This window comes from Mobula birostris, chromosome 4 (assembly GCF_030028105.1).
Source record: "Mobula birostris isolate sMobBir1 chromosome 4, sMobBir1.hap1, whole genome shotgun sequence".
In the NCBI taxonomy this organism is placed as follows: Eukaryota; Metazoa; Chordata; class Chondrichthyes; order Myliobatiformes; family Myliobatidae; genus Mobula; species Mobula birostris.
In genome coordinates, this window is record NC_092373.1 from 26,114,091 (window position 1) to 26,136,377 (window position 22,287).

The window sequence follows — 22,287 nt, forward strand, 5'->3', positions numbered from 1 at the left end:
CTTGAATGATAGCAATATGGTCGAGGCATAAATAGGAGAAAATTCTCTATGATTATTCAAACTGCTGAGCGCCCTCTAACACAGGGTGAAGGTAGAGGTTATCCCTCTGAACTGAGGCGGGTCGGTGCTCAGGCCTCACTGTGGGAAGTCGGGAAAAATTTTCCAAATGTTGCACATTCAAAAATGTATAGGGTGTGGATATATATGTCTTGGTTTACTGTTGAGAAGGGATTGCTTACTGTTTGGTTAGAAGAGAGTGTTTTTTTTTCTACTAGAGAAAAATGCAAACTGAATTGGTAAAAATAATTTCCTATAATGTTAATGGGGTTTTGAATCCAATTAAAAGAAACAAGCTTATGTCTAAATTGAAAAAAGAGAGGGCACAAATAGCTTTCCTCCAGGAAACACATATGAGCCAATCTGAACATGGAAAATTAAAAAGAATGGGCTTTTAAAAAGAATGTATTTTATTCATCATATAAATTGAGTCACAAAAGAGGGGTAGCTACTTTAATATCAAGTACTCTTAATTATGAACATATTTCAGACACTAGAGACAAAGAAGGACAGTGCGTAAAAATCACAGGAAGAATAGAAGGTACAGAAATAACATTGCTGAATGTTTATGCTCCTCCAGGTTGTGAATGGTCATTTTATAGACACATTTTTGACCTAATGGTCAGTTCTCAAGGGGTAGTAATTTGTGGAGGGGATTTTAATATTAGATTAAATCCTATATTAGATTCTTCAAGAATAGTTACTCAGAATAAACCTCTGACTCGGAAAGTGAATTCATTGATGGAGGAGTTGGGAATTATAGATGTCTGGAGGGAATTACACCCTATTAGTAAAGATTATACATATTACTCTTTCCCTCATTCAGCCTATTCAAGGATAGACTATTTCTTTATCTTTAATACAGATAGACTCAGGATAAAAAACTGTAATATTGCAACAATTGATCTGTCGGATCATAGCCCAGTCTCTATGTCTCTAATCCTGGAAAGGAAAATGAGGAAAACACTATGGAGGCTAAACTCACATATACTCAATAACCCGAAAGTAATGGAGAGATTAAGGGGAGAAATCAAAGAATATCTAGACCTTAATGACATGGGAGAAACATCACCAGTGATCTTATGGGATACATTGAAAGCTGTACTGAGGGGGAAAATTATTTCCATTACCACTCACATGAAAAAAATCAATGCACAAAAATTAGCAGACCTTCAAGGAAAATTAAAACAACTTCAAGTTGTAGATAGCAACAAAAGTAATTCAAATCGAAAACAGGAAATTAGGAAATTGCAAAGTGAAATTGACGATATTTATACGTTGGAAACTCAAAAGAAATTTTCTTTACCTGAGACAAAAGAATTATGAAGTAGGAGGTAAATCAGCTAGATTATTAGCATATAAATTACAAAAACAACAAGCAGACAATACAATTCATAAAATAAAGAATCCAAAGACAAAGCTTGTGGAGAGTACAATAGGGAAAATTCAAGAGAGTTTTGAAACATATTATCGAGAGCTGTACTCCCAACCCCGGGCCCCCAATGAGCCCTATATAGACAGTGTATTGAATTTTTTAGATCTATCTAAACTTACAGATTTACAAAATGAAAGTTTATTAGAACCAGTAACTGTCAAAGAACTGAACGTGGCCATCTCTAGGTCAAAGGCTGGAAAGTCCCCGGGTTCTGATGGGTTTACCTCAGAGTGGTACAAGTCCCTGAAGACGCAGTTAGCCCCATTACTACTTAACACCTTTAATTGGATCTTGCAGAGAGGAGAAACTCCACCTTCCTGGAGAGAAGCGATTATTTCAGTTATTCCTAAAGAGGGTAAAGCTAAACTAGAATGTGGCAATTATCAGCCAATTAGTGTTCTTAATTTAGATTACAAACTATTTACATCTATATTAGCGCGCAGATTGGAAAAGCTTTTACCTGGCCTAATCCACTTAGACCAGACTGGATTTATTCAACAAAGACAAACATAGGACAACATAAGGAGAACTCTGCACATATTAGAACAGGTTAATAAGAACGAGACAGAGACAATGGTAGTAGGATTGGACGCTGAGAAAGCTTTTGATTCGGTTAGTTGGGCATTCCTATACAGAGTGTTAGGAAGATTCGGCTTTCAAGGAAAGTTTATTAAAGTAATTCAGACTCTATATGACAGCCCTACAGCCCGAATTAAGATAAATGGGGACCTCTCTGACTCCTTCATCTTAGAGAGAGGCACTAGACAGGGATGCCCAATTTCTCCTCTTCTTTTTGCGCTATATATTGAACCGCTTGCCCACTAATAAGACAGAGCGAAATCGTAAAAGGTATCAAGGTGGCAGGGATTAAACAGAAAGTGGCGTTATTCGCAGATGATGTTTTGGTCTATCTGAGTGAACCAGAAAAATCATTTATAGGATTGTTTACACTGTTGGATGACTTTGGGAAAATATCAGGTTATAAAATAAATGTAAAGAAAACACTGGTTATGTCCCTAAATTATACACCATCCAAAAAATTGCAGGATACATATGATCTTAAGTGGGAAGCTAAGTCATTAAAATATTTAGGAATAACCCTGCCAAAGGATCTTTCAACACTGTCACAGGTAAATTATGGGCCATTAATCTCAGAGATAAAAGCAGATACGCATAGATGGAATCTTATCCCCTTTTTAAGTTTAAATTCAAGGATAAATACTATAAAAATGAATATTCTTACTCGGTTATTGTATCTTTTCCGTACTTTACCGGTGAAGGTGGATGATAATCAATTCAGAGAATGGGACAAATGGATTTCCCGCTTCATTTGGCAAGGAAGGAAACCTAGAATTCGATTTAACACCTTACAGTTAGGGAAGGAAGGAGGAGGTATGGTTCTTCCTTGCCTGAGAAATTATTTTTATGCCTCACAGATAACCCCTCTGTTATATTGGTGTAATAGGGAATATAAGGCTAGATGGAAGGAAATAGAATTTGGATTAGTTGACAGTTTTCCTCTTCAGGCCTCAATAGCTGACAAAGGATTGATGGCCCAGTTGGAAAAATTTAAAAACGCTTGGATAAATCTTACATTAAAAGTATGGCAGAAGGTGGTTAATTCATGTGGAATTAATAACATGTTAAAACTCTTTAGATGGTGTGCATATAATACCGAATTCCTTCCCAACAGAGGAGATAAAAGATTTGAGCTATGGATAAAGGAAGGTCTTACAACCTACCTCTCATTTATAGATAAAAGAGTATTACAAAGTTTCCAAATCCTGCAGGACAAACATGGCCTAGAACATAATGACTTTTTTAGGTACCTTCAAGTACGAAACTATGTTAACCAGAGTTGTAGATATACAGACCTATCAACAGTAGAATTAGAATTTTTCAAGATTCTGAATTCGGCTTGCAGTTCAATACCTAGTAAATCAGTTTCTCGATTATATAATGCACTCTCCCATGCTAAAAATGTAAATACACTGTATATTAAAGAGAAGTGGGAGAAAGAAGCGGGGTTGGTACTTTCAGAGGAGGCTTGGGAGAAAATCTGCAGCTTTCAATGGTCCTCGACTAATTCTTTGACTTGGAGAGAACATTGTAGGAAAAACATTATAAGATACTTCAAGATCCCATATCAGGAAAAATATAAAGATACAAATGTGATGTGTTGGAGAAGGTGCAGCTCCAAGGAGGCAAATCATTTTCATATTTTTTGGGATTGCCCTAAATTAAGTCTATTTTGGGAAGGTATTCATAGAACATTAGTTAAGGTACTTAGGTCCCAGATACCTCTGAACTTTGAGACGCTCTATTTGGGGCATGTATTGTTTCTTAAACAGAAAGAAGATATAAAGTTGCTGCAGGCCCTCTTAGCGGCAAGTAAGAAATCAATCACTAGAAAATGGCTAAATCCAATACCACCTACATTAGAAGATTGGTACGAAATTATCTTGGAAATATTTAAAATGGAAAAGTTGACTTACTCCCTGAGAACTCAAAAAGAAAAATTTTATCAAATCTGGAATAAATGGATTGAATATATAACCCCAATGCGAGCAGACTTTAGATGACTCTCCTAATGATTTATACTGCTCTTCTCATCAACACAGTAATATTGCTAATGTAAGCACCCCTAGTCTAAATGTTTGTTTTTTTTTTGTTTTCTTTTGGAAAATAGAGAATTAACACAAGTAAAGGGAAAGATTTGGGAAAGGGATAAAAAAATGAAAAAATTAAGTAAATAAGTACATAGGGATTGGATAATTATGTCTGCGGGCAGGAGCAAGCATGAACAAATTAGGATATAAACACCTACAATGGTTGATACATAGGCTTATATACAACATTTTGGACCAGTGGAAATGGTCCAGAAGGGTTATATGGAAACTATTATTACCATTTTTCTTAACAACTAATTCCATTACTTAGCCTAATAGGTTAGATTTACCACAGTACATAATTATCTATTTAAGTGTTTATTTTCCTTTTATATCATCTCAATGTGTACTTAAGAATGTATAAATAATTGTAGTTTTATACATATAAAAAAATGGAAAAGGTTATATGTGTGAAAAAAGTACATGATATTTGTGAATTCCTTATCCAAATAAAAATAAAATTAAAAAAAAAGAAATCTGCTGTTCTGAGGCAGCAGTACATTAAATATAAAAAATCAATTAAATAAGTTGTGCAAAAAGTGAGCAAGAAAAAAAAATGATGTATTGTATATGGGTTCAATATCCATTCAGAAATGGCAGAGGGAAAGAAGCTGTTTTGCAAAATGTTGAGTGTGTGTCTTCAGGCTCCTGTACCACCACTTTGATGGAAGCAATGAGAAGAGGGCATTTCAGATGGTGATGAAACTTCCTCTTCCTGAAGTTCACAATCAATTCCTTGGTCTTACTGATGTTGAATGCAAGGTAGCTGTGGAGACACCACACAACCAGCTGATCTATTTCACCATCTGAAATTCTGCCAGCAGTAGTTGTGTCATCAGCAAATTTATAGATGGTGCTTGAGCATACCTGGCCACACAGTTGTGGGTGTAGAAAGAGTGGAGTAGTGTGCTAAGCACGCATCCTTGAGTTTTGATTGTCAGCGAGGAGCTATCATCTCCTATCTGCACTGACTGTGGTGTCCCGGTAAGGAAGTCAAGGATCCCGTTGCAGAGTGAGGTACAAAGGCCCAGGTTTTCAAGTTTATTAATTAGTAATGAGGGCATGATGGTGTTGAATGCTGAGCTCTAATCAATAAACAGCAGCCTGACATAGGTATTACTATTGCCAATGTGATCCAAGTCCAAGTTGAGAGCCAATCAGATTGCATCCATTGTAGACATATAGTGGCAATAGGCAAATTGCAGCAGGGTGAGATCACTGCTGAGGCAAGAGTTGATTCTGGCATGACCAACCTCTCAAAGCACTTTGTCACAGTGGATGCGAGTACAACTGGGGGATTGTTGTTGGGCAGCTCACCCTGCTCTTCTTGGGTACTGGTGCGATTGCTGCTCTTTTGAAGCAGGTGGGAACCTCACGACTGCTGCAGCCAGATTCCTTGAACACTCCTGCCAGTTAGTTTGTACAGTTTGTCAGTGCCCTACCAGGAACATTTATCAGGGCCTAACATCTTGGACGGTTCACCCTCATGAAAGATGTTATGACAGCAGCCTCTAAATCAGAGATCACAAGGTCATTCACCCTTTCAAAGCGTGTATAAAAGGCATTAAGGTCATCTGTGAGTGAAGCATTACAGCCATTCATGAATTCAAGTGGAATAATTAAGTGTCATTTCACAGATATGAAATTTAAGCCTACTGCCATTAAATTGTTAATTAGACTTCTTTGTTTGAATATACCATGAAGCTATAATAACACAGGCAGTAACTAACCAGATTTAAACACAAAGCTTAGTATTTTGTAGCTTTCTTCAATAGCAGCATGAATATTTTAGCATTCCAACACCATAATCAAAGTCTTATAAATACAAAAAGCCCTGAAAAGGTTAAAAAGTTAGTGACCCAATACGGTTCATGTTCCAAAAAGAAAATGAAAAGCAAATTTAAAAGGTTTGATTTCAAGACGAGCATATGTATTGAAAGTACCAGTTAGGAAAAATACCTCTCTTTGCCTGAAGGTGAGGAGGAACTCTCTTTTTCTTTCCTATCTTTTACGCGAAACTCTGATTTAATCACATCTTTCTCCTTGTCCTTTTTGTCACGCTCTCTTTCTCTTTCCAGTTCTTTCTCCTTCTCCTAAATGCAACACAAAATATTGAAGTTCAGGTCACACTATTAGACGACGTACCATGGCACCAATTAAAATAAAACTCAAACACCACTAAACCAAGGGTTAAAGTAATCAGCTGACACAAAGCATTTATTGCTGAAGCATAGAACACAAGGGAAATAAATACCTTTACAATGTAGCACAGTCAATTGTATTTTAAATAATTTGTACAGTACTGTGCAAAGGTCTTAGGCACCCTATGTGCCCAAGACTTTTGCACAATACTGTTAATTGTCAACATAGAGCAGAGAACGAGTTTGTAAATAGGGTTGGGGCAAAGGATTTGGGAATGGCAAAGGTGGAGTGCTGCAGGAGGGGTGTGGGACAGGTGGCAGAGAAGGATGCCATGAGCGGGGGGGGGGGCGGTGAGGAGGCATAGGTACAGACACACCTAGCCCTGAGACACCAGGCAAGGTCATATGTTGCCAAACAATTGATTTACTGATTACGTATGTTTTCAATGGTGCTCCCTCTCCCTTCCCCTTTTCCTCCCAAACATGGTTCCCCCTCTCCCTGCCCCCTTCTCACTCTTAGTCCACAAGAGACCCATATCAGAATCAGGTTCATAATCACTCTCAAAAAATCATGAAATTTGTTCTTTTTTGCAGTAGTACAGTGGAATCTATAAAATTACTTCAGTACTATGCAAAAGTCTCATGCACCCTAACTATATAAATGTACCTAAGACTTTTGAACAGTACTGTATATGCTAAAAGCAAAATCCATTATAAAATTCAAGAGCACCAGCAAACTGGTAACCCCACCTTAATTTAAAATCACACTCTGTATCTTGAAAGGTTCTGAGCTGAACAAATGAAACTCAATCAGCTTACTTTTAAAAATAATTAGAATATGTTGCACCTACCCGCTGAAGGAGTTTGTCTCGATAATGTTCCACTTGCTCCTGCATGGTCTGACCTGCCTTTTTAGGCCTTTTCCCAGATTCTAGTTCATCCTGGAATTTCATTACCTTAAGCTGAAAAAGTCAATGTTTATTTTCAATATCACTTATTTTTTTATATAAAATCAACATTCAAAAATTATTTTGCCAAAAAGGTCATCGCAGCACAAGAAACGTCTGTACCTCTATTTCTCGAAGCTTTGCTCGCTTCTCTTCAGACATTTCTGAATATTTAAGAATAGGTTTGGGTTCTGAAGTTTCTTCTTTTGCTGGGTTAGTATAGTAAAGCAACTCTTCTGATCTAGAGATTTGATCATCAACATCATCATCGTCTTCATCATCACTTTCCTTTAATGTACTGTCCCTGTTAATAAGAAAACAATTTCCCAATGCAGGAAAAGTAAAAAGTCAATAATGTGGTCTAAACTGCAAGAGCATCAGGAATCAATCATTTACAAATTACTGCTCCTTACACAATTTAATTAGAAGTTAATTTTGTATTTAAACAAGTTTTCACTTTGACGCTCAGTATAAACCTGGACTTTCATCAGTCACTGCCTGACAAAGGAGGAAAATCCACTACCAGATCCAGGATAATTTTCATATCCTTATTGTAGATGCTCATTGTCACTCGCAATGTGAACTCAACAGCCACCTTCGAATGCACAGCAGAAGTGCACTATCTAGCCAGATTGTTGGACACGACAACCAATCACACTTTATATTGAGATGACAAGCTAAAGAAGTCTCGTGTTGCAGGTTTAGATTACCACACAAATTCACCTTATTATCATCAAACTAGAAAAGCATCCAACTCAAAATAAGATAAGCATTAAAGCACTTTGTGCACAATTTTCCTTAGATTTAATTGAGTGGTCTTGGGAAAATTATTAATATCTGCTGCATAGCTACAACACATGCAGCACAATACCCAATTTGTTCCACTAATGAGGAGCTCAATGAATCATTCAGGACTTGTATCCTAATTTTTGAAATTAAATGCCATTCTTCTTGTGAATCCTTGATTACATTAAGTCAAAACTGCAACATACACTGGTTGTTCATCTTCCTCTGATTCAGTTGGTTGGTCAAAGAGTTCCCACTTTGAAGTTGTAACAGCTGTAAAAAAACAAAGTATGTTTTATTATTAAATATAAACTACCAATACATTTATTTTTCAGTGTTGGAATTTAACACCAGCACATCTGCCCAATCTATTTGACAAGCAGCAGAAAATTCAGTTACCATCAAAAGCTAGTTTATTATTCTTAATAAACTATGTCCATAATAAAATCAAAACCAACAGAAACTCAAAATTATAAACCATTAAATTTAAGAATGTTTTTGTGTAAAATAAAAAAAAAAGCAAGTTAAAATTCATTTGAAACTTACCCTGAGATTCTAATTCTGCCTCATCAACTGCTTCCCACTTTGATGGAGCAACTTTAAAAACTGACTGAAACTTCTTGGTGTTGGTGTCTTCAATGCCATCGACTGACAAAAGAAAATTCATTAAGCATCAAATCATTGTCCGATGCAACTTTCTACATCAATGATTTCTGACGTAAAGCAAATGGACCTTTCAGTTCTTGGAGAGACATTAGCATGTAACAAGTTAATTCTACGACAGGTTAATGGTAAACAGAGACTGGATCCAAGCATTTCCCAACCTCTTCCAATTCAGTCAATGCAAGCAGAGTTCTTTGCTGACTTACCTTGGAGAACTAGATGATAATCTCTCAATTCAGAAATGAGATGAAAATTAAGAAAAGTCAGCATTGCCAAGCCTTTAAAGTACACTGCATAATTATGTAAACAGATTTGTTCTTAAATGAGTAACTCTTGCACCCATAGGCTCTAAGAGTTGAGGACAACAGCAGACATATAGTTACACCAACGCCTCCAAGTCTCACAGCATTCTGACATGCACTTTCTTTATTGATGTAAACACTGGAATTCCCTACTAAGCAATGTTGTGAGGATACTTAAGTCAAAAGTAGACAGAGCAAATTAAGGATACCCAATAAAAGTCTGGTAATTACAAATCTATGAACCTAATATCAGTGGTAGCAACTTTATAAACAGTAGTCAAATCTCAGCTGGAGTACTGTGTACAGTTCTGGCCACCACACTATTGGGGGGGATATGATAGTATAGAAAAGATTCATCAGAATGTTACTGGGGATGGAGTGTTTTAGTTATTAGGAGAGACATGAGAGGTTAAGGTCTGTTTTCTCTCCAATGGAGGAGCTAAAGAGGAAACATGATTTATGTATGCAAAATTATGAGTGATATAGATAGAGGAGAGACTGTAGGAAACTTTTCCCCACATAAGAGGTAGCTAAAAATAGAGGAACACACATCAAAGTTGCTGGTGAACGCAGCAGGTCAGGCAGCATCTCTAGGAAGAGGTACAGTCGACGTTTCAGGCTGGGACCCTTCGTCAGGACCTGACCTGAAACGTCGACTGTACCTCTTCCTAGAGATGCTGCCAGACCTGCTGCGTTCACCAGCAACTTTGATGTGTGTTGCTTGAACTTCCAGCATCTGCAGAATTCCTCGTGTTTGCGTTTTTAAAAATAGAGGATATGGATTTAGGGCAAGGAGAAGCAAAGAAGAAAATTAGAGGGAGATCTTCTTCCACCCTGAAGATTGGCAAGTACCTGGAATACACTGCCTGAGAGAATGGTGAAGTAGAATCACAAACAGTGTTTAATAAACACTTGAATTTCCGAGGCATAAAAAGCCATAAAGTGCTGAAAGATGGGATCAGCACAGATGGGTACCTATTGGCGGGTAGGGTATTTTGAGTGGCCAATTCCATACTTCATGACAAATCAGATACAGGCAAACAACACGAAAAATTAGAAGGACTTACTGGGAACCCCATCAAGGTCATCATCTAGCACCTTCATAGGGACACCATCTAGGTCATCCATTCCAGTGTTCAAATCAATTGGAACTCCATCTACGTCCTCCAATGGGGCACCATCAATTTCATCCTCAACCGGTGTTCCATCAAGATCTTCAGGGTCTGGCTACAAAACATAAGCACATAACCGTAACTACTCTGGCGTTTACACATCAGAACTGCTCACTGTACATGATAGAAATAATTTTTCTCCTTGCTTTTGTTACTGTGCAGAGACTCTTCCTTTGTAGGCAAGATTCAAGAAGCTGATTTACCACCTGGAGTCTGGAAGAGAATATATAGCTGCAATCTAATTTAAAGCTTTGGATATCATAAAAAAAATTCAAGGTCTGAAGATCACATGCTTACAAACTTATTGACACAGGTGTTGGCATTTCTGCCCAAGTCCATGCTGGCTCCCAGCAGAACAATCCCATCAGTCCCAGTCTCCTGTTCTTTATTTCCCTGTAGTACTATTCTCTTCCTTGCCCTTCAACTACATTTACAAGTTTGCAGATGATACCACCGTAGTGGGCTGCATCACAAATAACAATGAGTTAAGAGCATAAGATGGAGATAAAGAACCAAATTCAAAATTTAATATCACTGGCATATGCTGTGAAATTTGTCATTTTGTGGCAGCAGCGCGTTACAATACATAATAAAAACTATAAATTATAAGAAATATAGCTTCAAAATTAAATAAATGCAGAAAGAGAGTGAAGAAAAAAAAGTGAGGTTGTGTACATGGGTTCATTGTCCATTCAGAAATCTGATAGTGGGGGGAAGAAGCTGTTTCTAAAGTGCTAAATGTGTCTTTAGGTTCCTATACCTTCTCCTTGATGGTAGCAATAAGGAGAGGACATGTCCTGGGTGATGGGAGTCCTTAACGATGGATGCAGCCTTTTTGAGGCATTGCCTTTTGAAAATGTACTTGATGCTAGCAAAGCTAGTGCCCATGGAATTGCCAGAGTTCACATCTGTAGAAATTTGTGAGCACCTTTGGTGACATACCAAGGCTCCCCACTCAAACTCTGAATGAAATATAGCCGCTGTAGCATCTTCTTTGTAATTCAATCAATATGCTATTTTTTGATGGTAAAGATGGCGCCAGTAACTGGCGACTTGGTGCGTGCTCTCCCGAGCAAACTGCCCTCTCCACTATCCTGTACCCAAGAAACCTTTCTAAACCTCCAATCTAGCAAGATCAAGATCAACAACACCCTGGCGAAGCTACTGACCCAGCTGGAGACCACCGCGCCAGAACTGCTTCTTAAACTCCGGACCGCACCTGGACCGGACCAGCGAGGCCCACCACGTTCCCGGAGACCCATGGTCTGCTACTGTGCCGGAGCACTTGGAGACACGGTCCATTGTCGACCAGCACCTCTCTGGAGCAGATGACCACATAGAAGTGACGGCGGAGACCTCAAGATGCCCCAGATGCTTCCCCAGAGTGACCACCATAAAGCCCCGTTGGCGGCCATCCACAGCTGCCAGAAGTGAGGCCTCCCCGCCGACCTTGGAAATCGAGCCCGAAGCTCAGCTGGAGCGGAGGCCTCCGCAACCGTGACTCGGTTTACAGACTTGTTTCAGCCAGGAGCCTGGCCCTCCGGGATTAAGTGTCAGCTTCGGGGCCCGACCCAATCAACAGCCTGGACCCCTGGCAGCTGGAAGTGGCAGCAGAGCCTCCCCTGTTACTCGGCCCGACCCGGAGTGTCCAACGATGTGACCCGCCGATCGATTCCCGCAGGACACGTCCACCAACCTCAAACAGCTGACAACAACACACTGCATCGACGGAAACCTGGAAAGATGCACTATTTACAGAGGAAACGTGGGAAAAGAGCTGGGCTGCTGGTCAGATTGAAGCTGAGGGGCTTCAGGGTCCCAATGCCCACCATCCTACTAGCTAATGTGCAAGCCAGAGAGAACAAGGTGGATGATTTTAAAGGGAGACTCAACTACTGCAGGGAGATGCAGAACTGCTGTGTATTCTGATTCACCAAGACCTGGCTCTCCCCTGCCACCCCCGACTGTACCATCCGCCCGGAGGAATTTTCAATCCATTGGATGGACCGCACGGCATCTTCGGGCTGGACGAGGGGAGGTGGTGTCTGCCTACAGATAACACTGCATGGTGCTCGGATACAGTGGCACTGACAAGCTCCTGCAGCCCGGACCTGGAACACCTGTTGGTGAAGTGTCGTCCCTACTATCTGCCACGGGAATTCACCTCGGTCATACTGACAGCGGTCTACATTCCCCCCACAGGCGGACGTGGAGTGTGCTCTGAACATACTGTATGCCAACATCAGTGAACTTGAGACCAGGTATCCGGAGGCTTTGCTCATTACAGCCGGGGACTTTAACCAGGCCAACCTCAGAAGGGCGCTGCCAAAGTTATACTAACATGTCTCCTGCCCCATTAGAGGCCCGAATATACTTGACCACTGCTACAAAGCAGTCAAGGATGCCTACCGTTCCATCCCACGACCTCACTTCGGAAAATCGGACCATCAGGCCGTACTCCTCCTCCCGGCTTACAAACAGAAACTGAAGCGAGAGGTCACGGTGTCAAAAGCAGCGTCGCGTTGGACGGAGGAAACAGATGAGGTCCTCCATGACTGCTTTGAATCGGTGGACTGGTTAGCATTCAAGGACTCGGCAGTTAACCTCGATGAGTATGCCTCATCTGTCACGGACTCTATTTGGAAATGCACGGAGGACTGTGTGTCTCGCAAGACGATCCAGGTATTCCCTAACCGGAAACCTTGGATGAATTACAAGGTCAAATCCCTTTTAAAGGCTAGAGCTGCAGCTTTTAGGTCCGGGGATACCAGTTGCTACACAGAATCCAGGCGTGAACTCCGGAAAGCCATTAAGGGCGCCAAGAGGCAATATCGAGCCAAGTTGGAAGCCCAGGCTAACCAGAAGGATGCCAGTAGACTACGGCAGGGTCTAAATGAGATCACTGGTCACAAAGAAAAGGCTGGGAATATCAATAACTGTGGCACTTCTCTTCCTGACGAACTTAACGTATTCTACGCAAGATTCGAACAGAAGAAGAGCGTCCCGCTCCCTCCGGATGAACCGGACCTGGTGGCATCGAGATTCATTGTCACCGAGGAGGCCATTAGAAGGGCCTTCCTGAAGGTAAATCCAAGAAAGGCGACGTGCCCAGATGGCGCCCCGGGACGGGTTCTCCGGGCCTGTGCAAGCGAGCTAGCTGGAGTGTTTGCTGACATCTTCAATTGCTCCTTGCTTCAGTCTAAGATCCCCTCATGTTTTAAGAAGGCAATGATAATCCCAGTGCCGAAGAAGAGCAAGGTGGCATGCCTGAATGACTATCGACCTGTGGCTCTGACATCAATTGCTATGAGGTGCTTCAAGAGATTGGTTATGGCACACATCAACCACAGCCTACTGGTCAACCTCGACATTTTGCAATTCGCCTACAGGAGCAACAAGTCAACGGCAGATGCCATCTCTCTGGCCCTACATTCCTCCTTAGAACACCTGGAGAATAAAGACGCATACGTAAGGCTCCTTTTCATTGACTACAACTCTGCCTTTAATACCATTACTCCAAATAAACTGATTCCTAAGCTCCGGAACCTGGGCCTTAGCACTCAGATCTGCAGCTGGATCTTCAACTTCCTCACAGACAGGACCCAGGCTGTAAAAATAGGGGACAAGCTCTCCTCTACAATCACTCTGAGCACCAGTGCCTCACAAGGCTGTGTACTCAGCCCCCTGCTGTACTCACTGTACATCCATGATTGTGTAGCCAAGTTTCCATCAAACTCATTATATAAGTTTGCTGATGACACAACAATTGTAGGCTGTATCTCGGGTAATGATGAGTTTGAATACAGAGAGGAAATTAAGAACCTGGTGGCATGGTGCGAAGACAATAACCTATCCCTCAATGTCAGCAAGGTGAAGGAATTGGTTGTTGACTTCAGGAGGAGTAGCGGACCGCATGACCCAATTTACATTGGTGGTGCACAAGTGGAACAGGTCAAAAGCTTTAAGTTCCTCGGGGTCAATATCACAAATGACCTGATTTGGTCCAACCAAGCAGGGTTCACTGCCAAGAAGGCCCACCAGCACCTTTACTTCCCGAGAAAACTAAAGAAATTTGGCCTGTCCCCTAAAACCCTCACTAATTTTTATAGATGCACCGTAGAAAGCATTCTTCTAGGGTGCATCACAAGCTGGTATGGAAGTTGTCCTGTCCAAGACCGAAAGAAGCTGCAGAAGATCGTGAACACGGCGCAGCACATCACACAAATCAATCTTCCGTCCTTGGACTCACTTTACACCGCACACTATCGGAGCAGTGCTGCCAGGATAATCAAGGACACGACCCACCCAGCCAACACACTTTTCGTCCCCCTTCCCTTCGGGAGAAGGCTCAGGAGCTTGAAGACCTATACGGCCAGATTTGGGAACAGCTTCTTTCCAACTGTGATAAGACTGCTGAACGGATCCTGACCCGGATCTGGGATGTACCCTCCAAATATCCGGACCTGCCTCTCAGTTTTTTTGCACTACCTTACTTTCCATTTTTCTATTTTCTATTTATGATTTACAATTTAAATTTTTATATTTACTAATTTTTACTATTTTTAATATTTAATATTTGTAATCCAGGGAGCGGGAAGCACAGAATCAAACATCGCTGTGATGATTGTACATTCTAGTATCAATTGTTTGGCGACAATAAAGTATAAAGTATGCTGGGACCAGAAAAGATCTTCAGAGATGCTGACATCCATGAACTTGAAATAACTCACCCTTTCACTGCTGACCCATCGATGATAACTGTTGTGCGTTCCCCCAGCTTCTCCTTCCTGAAATACATAATCAATTCCTTGGTCTCACTAACCATTGAATGCAAGGTTGGTTGTTGTTGTGTCACCACTCAATCAGCTGATACATCGTGCCCCTTTATGCCTCCTTGTCATCACTTAAAATTCTGCCAACAATAGATGTGCCATCAGCAGCAATTTTATAAATGGTGTTTAAGCTACCCCTGGCCACGCAGTTGTGGGTGTAGAGAGAGTAAAGCAGTGGACTGAGCATGCATCCTTGAGGTGCGTCAGTGTTTTTTGTGAGCAAAGAGGTAATGTTACTTCCAATCCACATATGACGGATCCAGAGGGAGATTCAGAGGCCTAGGTTTTGAGCTTGTTGATTAGTACAGAGGGGATGATGGTATTGAATGCTTGAGCTAGAAAAATGAAAAGCAGACTGACGTAGGCATTGCTATTTTGGATGTGATCCAAATAGAGGGCCAATGAGATTGCATACACCATAGACTTATTGTGACAATTGGCAAATTGCAGTGGGTCCAGATCCTTATTTAGGCAGGAGCTGATTCTGGCATGACCAGCATCTCAAAGCACTTCATCACAGTGGAACTGGGCAATAGTCGTTGAGGCAGCTCACCCTGCTCTTCTTGGGCACTGGTATGATTGTCACCCCTCTTGAAGCAGGTGGGAACCTCTAACTGCTGCAGTGAGAATTTGAGGGTGTCCTTGAACACTCCCACCAGTGGGTTGGCACAGGTTTTCTCTGCCCGACCAGGTACTCCATCAGTTTGTTGCCTTGTGAGGGCTCACCCTTTCAAAATATTTTCTGACGTCAGCCTTTGAGACAGAGATCACAGGGTCACCAATTGCTGCAAGGATTTGCACAGGTGTAGTTTTATTCTCCCTTTCAAAGCATGCATAAAAGGCGTTGAGCTTATCTGCAACATTGTCTCTTGACAACAACCTTTCTCTCAATGTCAACAAAAGAGCGGTCATGCCTGTCTTGAGATCGAGGGCTCAATATTCAAGTGTGAATATCACCACTAGCCTATCCTGGCCCCATCACACTGATGTCAAGGCTAAGCTCATCAGTACCTCAACTTCCTCAGGAGGCTGACCCAGTCGACTCTTACAAATGTAAGGGGTTTCTTCTTTTGTGTTACTGCGAAGGCTAACAAAATGGCTTCTTTGTTATGTTATAATTAAAATGGCTTTTCTGTAATAATAACTGCGATGTAAGGAGATCTCTCTCTCTCTCTCTCTCTCTGCTTGTTTGGGTTATATTATTGATAAGAGAGGGAACGAACCAATTGGGATAGATGTTATTCTTTCTTGTGTGTCTGTAAGCTATTGTGTTTCGCGGGCTTTGGCGCAGAAGACGCGATGGGGACAGGGAGAGAAGACGCGATGCTGTAAGCTGGGTGGCAGAACGGACCCCGAGCAGGAGTCTGAGGCCCAGGGTCTTCGGCGAGGAGAGGAGATGAAGACAAACTCGTGTGGAGCCTCTGGTCAACCACTGTGGTTGGTCCCAGACGGCAGATCGAGGTGGTCGGAGGGGATCAAATGGTGGAAAGAAGACTCCGTTACTTGAGCTCCAACTGTTGTGCACGAAGTGGTTGAATTTTGATAAGTTTGTCGCCTTTTACTTCCTTTTATATTTTATCTCTATTAATTACATAGTTCCAGTAAGATCTATAAAGTGTAATCATTTAATTGCATACAGTGTATTGTCTGTTATTTGGCGGGGTGGGGTACATCACACAGCATCCAAACAAACTTGATTGCCCAGTTTGGCAGGGCCAAAGGCCGCTCACCCTAGACGAAAGCGATCTGAGCGAGCCTGAGGCTTACCAGGGGGCTACACAAATTTTTATTGATGCACTACAAAAAGCATTCTGCTTGGATGCATAATGGCTTTGTATGGCAACTGCACTGTACGTGAATGCAAGAAAATGCAGAGAGCTGTGGACATAGCCCAGCCTCCCCTCCATGGACTCTCTCTGTACTTCTCAATGCCTCAGTAAATCAGCCAGCATAATCAAGGACCCCATTCAACCTGGACATACTCTCTTCTCCCCTCTCCCATCAGGCAGAAGACAAAAACGTCTGAAAGCCTGAAGGCTTCTATTCCACTGTTATCAAACTATTGAATGGACTTTTGTACGGTGAGATAGGACTCTTGCCTTCATAATCTACCTTATGATCTCGCACTACATAGTTTACCTTCATTTGATAGCTTTTACATTTTATTCTTAATTTTTTTTTAACCTTATTCTACCTCAATGTACTGTGTAATGATTTGATCTGTATGAATAGTGTGCAAGTTTTTTTTACTGTACACGTGACAATAATAAACCAATACCAACTCCTTTTGATCCTCAAATTAACTAGAGGAAATTTACAGTAACCAATTAACTTATCAACACATCTATTGGGCCTTGGAGGAAACTGGAGCACAGAAAAACCAAGGCAGTCTCAGGAAGAAAAGGCAAATTGCACAGATTGAATCAAGGTCTTTGAAACTATGAAACAGCAGCACATTGTGATAGGCTGCCAGGCAAAAATTTAGGAAAAAATGTAAAACACAGATTGCAATAGGCAAGGAGAAGAAATTTAAGTTACGTTTTTTAAATTGCTTCTCAGGATAGCTCAAAGTATCAAATCTAATGAATTTTCTTTGAAGTGATACTGCTGTGCAAGAGTGGAAACCAATATTCTCAAGATTTGGCCAGGAGGGACAAAACTTAAGATGTACATTCTCTCAGTGGATCTATAAAATAGGCAAATTTTTTAAAATCACCACTTGAAAAAAATAAAATATATTTGCTATCAAAATAGACCAGAAATAATTGTGCTATTTTACCCTAAAGTCGCATGCATATTTCGATTTTCCATTGCAATATCCAACATTGTAATCACATTTTCAGATGCTGAGTTGATTCATAAAGCAGGGTTTCAAAAAATGTGCTCAATTCAGCACAAAAATCCTTTAAACTTAGTGCAATACAGGTATACAAAACCAAAAAAAATGACTGTGAGGCCAGATTCTGCTCTAACTTCATCTACAAGTTTGCACATGATAGCAGTATAGTGGGTTGTATCTCAAATAATGATGAGTTGGAGTACAGAAAGGAGATAGAGACCCTAGTAACATGGTGAACTGACAACAATCTTTCTCTTAATGTCAGCAAAAGAACTGATCATTGACCTCACAAAGGGAGGCAGCACTCACGCTCCTATCTGCATTAAAGGTAAGATGGGTTGAAAACTTCAAGCTCCTGGGAGGAAATATTATCAGTCATCTGTCCAGATCCAACCACTTAGATGCAACAACTCTACTTCAAGAAGTTAAAGAAGGTTGGCATGCTCCCAATTGTCCTTTACCACTTCTTAATTAATGCATTCTAGATGCATGGTGACTGCGAACCTCCATGGATTCTATCTATACTTCTCGCTGCCTCAACACAGCTGCCAGCATAATCTAAGACCTCACCCAGCCTGGACATTCTCTCTTCTCCCCTCTGATTGAGCAAAACAAGCTTGAAAGCTCACCAGGCCCAAGGACAACTTCTACCCCTCTGTCATAGGTTACCGAATGGTTCCTTAGCATAATAAGACAGACTCGACCTCACAATCTAACATATGATCTTGAACTTTATTGTCTCTACCTGTCCTATACTTTCTCTGTAGCTGTTACACCTCCGGTAATGCTTTACCTTATTCTTCCTCGATGTATTGTGTAAAGAATTGATCTGCATGAATAGTATTCCAGAAAAGTTTCCCCAAATTTAAATAAACTGAACAATAACAAAACAATTCCATTATTGATGATGATGATGATGGTGGCATCATTCTATCTCAAAGGACAGTAGGTGAAGAGACCTCTCCAGGGCACAAGCCCGGGCAGAAGGTATGGAGATCCGGGGATGGTCAGTTGTCAAACCACCAACTTTCAGTCTCACCAGTGTAGTCCAAAGGATAGTGAAACAATAGTTTGACACCAGCTAGGCTGCAGGAGTTGCTGGAAGGATGTTCAGTGTTGTCCAGCTGCCTTAGGGGCTCCATTTCGGATTTTCTGTCTGGGTTTACTTCCATAGCCTTTGTCTCTCCTAAGACTGCCCACAAAGCAGTGGGGCTATTTACCCATAGCTGGAATCTGGTTCACAAGCACCAGAGTGTGTCCACATGCTGATGCGCCTGTGTGTTGTGTGCGCAGGGGCCAGACCGCCGCATTCTCTGTAGTTCAGCCCGAGCCTGAAAGGAGCTCAGTTTTCATCTCTCCAACAGCAAGCCTCATGTAGGAGGCACTACACGAGGCTTGCTGTTGCAGAGGCAATGTACTGGCAGGGAAAGACTTGCACATTCTGTTCTTTTTATGAGAATGCAAGCCACTGGTGGAAGCTGAAAGTGAGAACAAGCACTAGCCACTACACTACCACACTAGAAGCATCACAACAACCATTTGACAGCATTCCAATATTTCTGCCTAATAAAAACCAAGTTACTATTGAATGTTTTGCAAGACATCTATTCCAATTTTACTCCTAGTAAATGTCTTGTAAAACATTCCATAGTAATTTGGTTTAGAGAAATATCAATTTCTATTTACTATCACCTAAAATAAGATAAATATTCTTACAAGCAATTAATGCCCTAAAAACGTATGAGAAGTCATGCAGAGGGTGGAGAAGGATCCACAATGAAAGAGATCAAAATTCAGCACTTCTGTTAAGTGTTAAATCATTTCCACTGGGTTGCTTATTGGGAAGATGTTTGTTCAATTGCTTTCAACCACTAGATATAAAACAATGCAACAATCACTGCACATTTTTTGCCAAATTCTTCAGGCTAACCATTTCAAATATATAAAACATCTGCACTGCAATGAGCAATAATTTTAAATTGAACAGTCAAATTTCTCAACTGAATTGGCAGCTCAAATACAAATTTTAATCTCAATCATTGTCAGTGCACAAGATTTTACTGTTTCTGTTTAAGACAAGCAACTGGAGAGACAAATGATATCAGAACGAAAAGGTCAGAATTATAAGCAATGAATTAAGCTGAGCTCTGTTCTCAGATGAGTCACATCCAAGAGATATGCTGATGAAATGCTTTTGACCTGAAAACGTTAACTGTTTCTCTCCACAGATGCTGCCTGGCCTGCTGAGTTTTACCTTTCATGTTTCAGGATTCCAAATTTCAGAATTTCAAAGACAGAGGGAACCATCAAAATGTCAAGGGCATTACTGAGTTGAAAAATAATTGCTTCCATTTGAGGACCAGACAAAACCTAGGGGTTATGGACAGTCATTAAGAAAATCTTAACACAGAATTCAGAAGAAAGTTTTTTTTTTTAAATAGAACACATCACCCCAGGTAGAAGTTGAGACCAAACGCTTATACACAATGAAGATGGAATAGGACAGCTATAAAGATGCTTCCCTAGGGGTCAAACAAGTATGGACCAGTGGGGTAACTGATTTGTTCCTAAATTGCAAATACTTGCTTAATGCCTTTTAAATGTGTAATACTTCATGCAGGCCCAAAACAAAACAGAAAAAAAGGAAATTAATTGAACTTTGGCAATGAAGATACCATAATACTGGGGAATAATAATCAAATATAAACCCTTGTTATAGAAAGACAAGTCACAGATAAAATATATAGTTCGTTCAAACACTTCATGAATTGTTTCAACATCTACATGTACAAGGGAGATATTCTAGACATAAGAAACGGTGTTAACAGAAATGAAAAAACTCAGTGTATTTATCATGAGTTGCACTCAGCCATGAAACAAACTGTGCAATTTTTCTTCAAAAGAAAAATTCTGTTGCTTGTTACATTTAAGCAGAGGAAGAAAAATATCTAACCATTCCTAAATACCTGAGGTTTGCAGAGTTCTTTACTTTCATCCTCGAGATCTACAAGTCCAAGAAAGATATTTTGTAGTTTAATGAGGAATGGGTCAGGATAAACTGTCCAATCTTCCCATGCTCTAAAGCAGCCCATTACTCTTTGCTGTAAAACAAATTAGAATATTTCAACATATTACTAACAATTTTGATTACCAAACTAGCTGACAGTGGTTAAAGAAATGTATACAATACACAATTTAGTTTTGTTTTTAAGGCTGTGCCTTGCTGTAGGAACATAAACCTCATTTTCCCTTCAATATATCAAATGCATCTCTTAACATCACGTGTTTACGTTATTATATTATCAATAGCTCAGATTGAAAGTATTTTCTTTTGATTTTCTTATTGCTGGATTGGGACATTCCCTGCATCTTAACTTGCTACATCTTTTCATTTAGCTTTTTAAATGTCAGCTTGTTTCCCTGATCTTCAGGTTAAATGACTCAGTACTGGACACTATTAAAATATGCAAAGCACCTTTGGCAGATTCCCAAAACCTTTATCAAGACTTTATGATTGCTTATTCTGTAATTACTCTTCAACGTATCTTCCTTGATTTATGCTGAAGGCTTGACAGGAACAGCTAGAAACAGGAGCAATATACATGAATTATAATTGGACATTCTTGTTGTCATCCATTAATAACTAGCTTTCTCAAGAGTTCTGATCAGCGAACTGCATCAGGAACCATGCCTATTTTTTTTCTTGGTCACCCACGGGTACCAAGACATAAAACAGAAACCATGCTGAGGTTGCCTAATTTATCTAAACCAGGAATTTCCAGATTTGTGGTGTACGTCTTGAATGGATAAACTTGCTTGGCCATCAATCTACACCTTGTAACTACTTAGATTGTTTGGGACAGCTCTTTGGTTTAATTCTTAAGATATAGCACAAAATGTCAAATATTAAAAGAAATCATGTCTATCCTTATAATTTTAATACCTTTTGATAGATTCTCAAGAATTGACCAAAATTTGTGCAAACATTAAATGAAGGGGTTAATAAGCAATTTAAATTTTACATAGAAGTTTGATACCAAATTGTTTTAACCATATTATACAGTACCACTAACGGTTGAACCTCATTTACTTAAGAATTGTTAACAAATCAAAAAAAAAAGAAAAAATGTGCTATTTAACTATATTATGTAATTGATTAGTTGTGATATTTCAAAATTATTATGACCAATAACAGCAAATAGCACATGGTAGCTATTACCTTGAAATTCTCAGACTGTAAGTGACCTTGAATTGACTTGTAAGTTGCATTAAGGTTTGCAAATATCTGGCACAGCTTAGATTCAAAACTGCGAGAGAAGCAAAAATTTTACTTTCTGGAATAGATTAAACTTTGGTAAAATACAAGAAACATATCTACTAGTTTACGCTAGGCCTAAAATTATAAAGTGTTTTGCGTTATTTGCACTGCAACGAATGATGAAAA

At 40.1% G+C, this 22,287-nt stretch overlaps 1 protein-coding gene across 3 annotated transcripts in view; it reads right to left on the minus strand.

Annotated features, from left to right (window-relative positions):
- Positions 1–22,287, minus strand: part of u2surp (U2 snRNP-associated SURP domain containing) — a 109,820-nt gene that overhangs the window by 11,332 nt on the left and 76,201 nt on the right. For 2 of the 3 annotated variants that reach the window (XM_072255017.1, XM_072255018.1), the window contains exons 18-26: positions 22,063–22,150; positions 20,810–20,944; positions 14,903–14,959; positions 10,068–10,227; positions 8,582–8,683; positions 8,242–8,308; positions 7,373–7,553; positions 7,154–7,264; positions 6,121–6,254 (exon numbers count right to left, since the gene is read on the minus strand). In XM_072255017.1, the coding sequence (XP_072111118.1) occupies positions 6,121–6,254; positions 7,154–7,264; positions 7,373–7,553; positions 8,242–8,308; positions 8,582–8,683; positions 10,068–10,227; positions 14,903–14,959; positions 20,810–20,944; positions 22,063–22,150 (1,035 nt within the window). The remainder of the gene's footprint in view (positions 1–6,120; positions 6,255–7,153; positions 7,265–7,372; positions 7,554–8,241; positions 8,309–8,581; positions 8,684–10,067; positions 10,228–14,902; positions 14,960–20,809; positions 20,945–22,062; positions 22,151–22,287) is intronic. The other variant, XM_072255019.1, reaches the window with a different exon arrangement.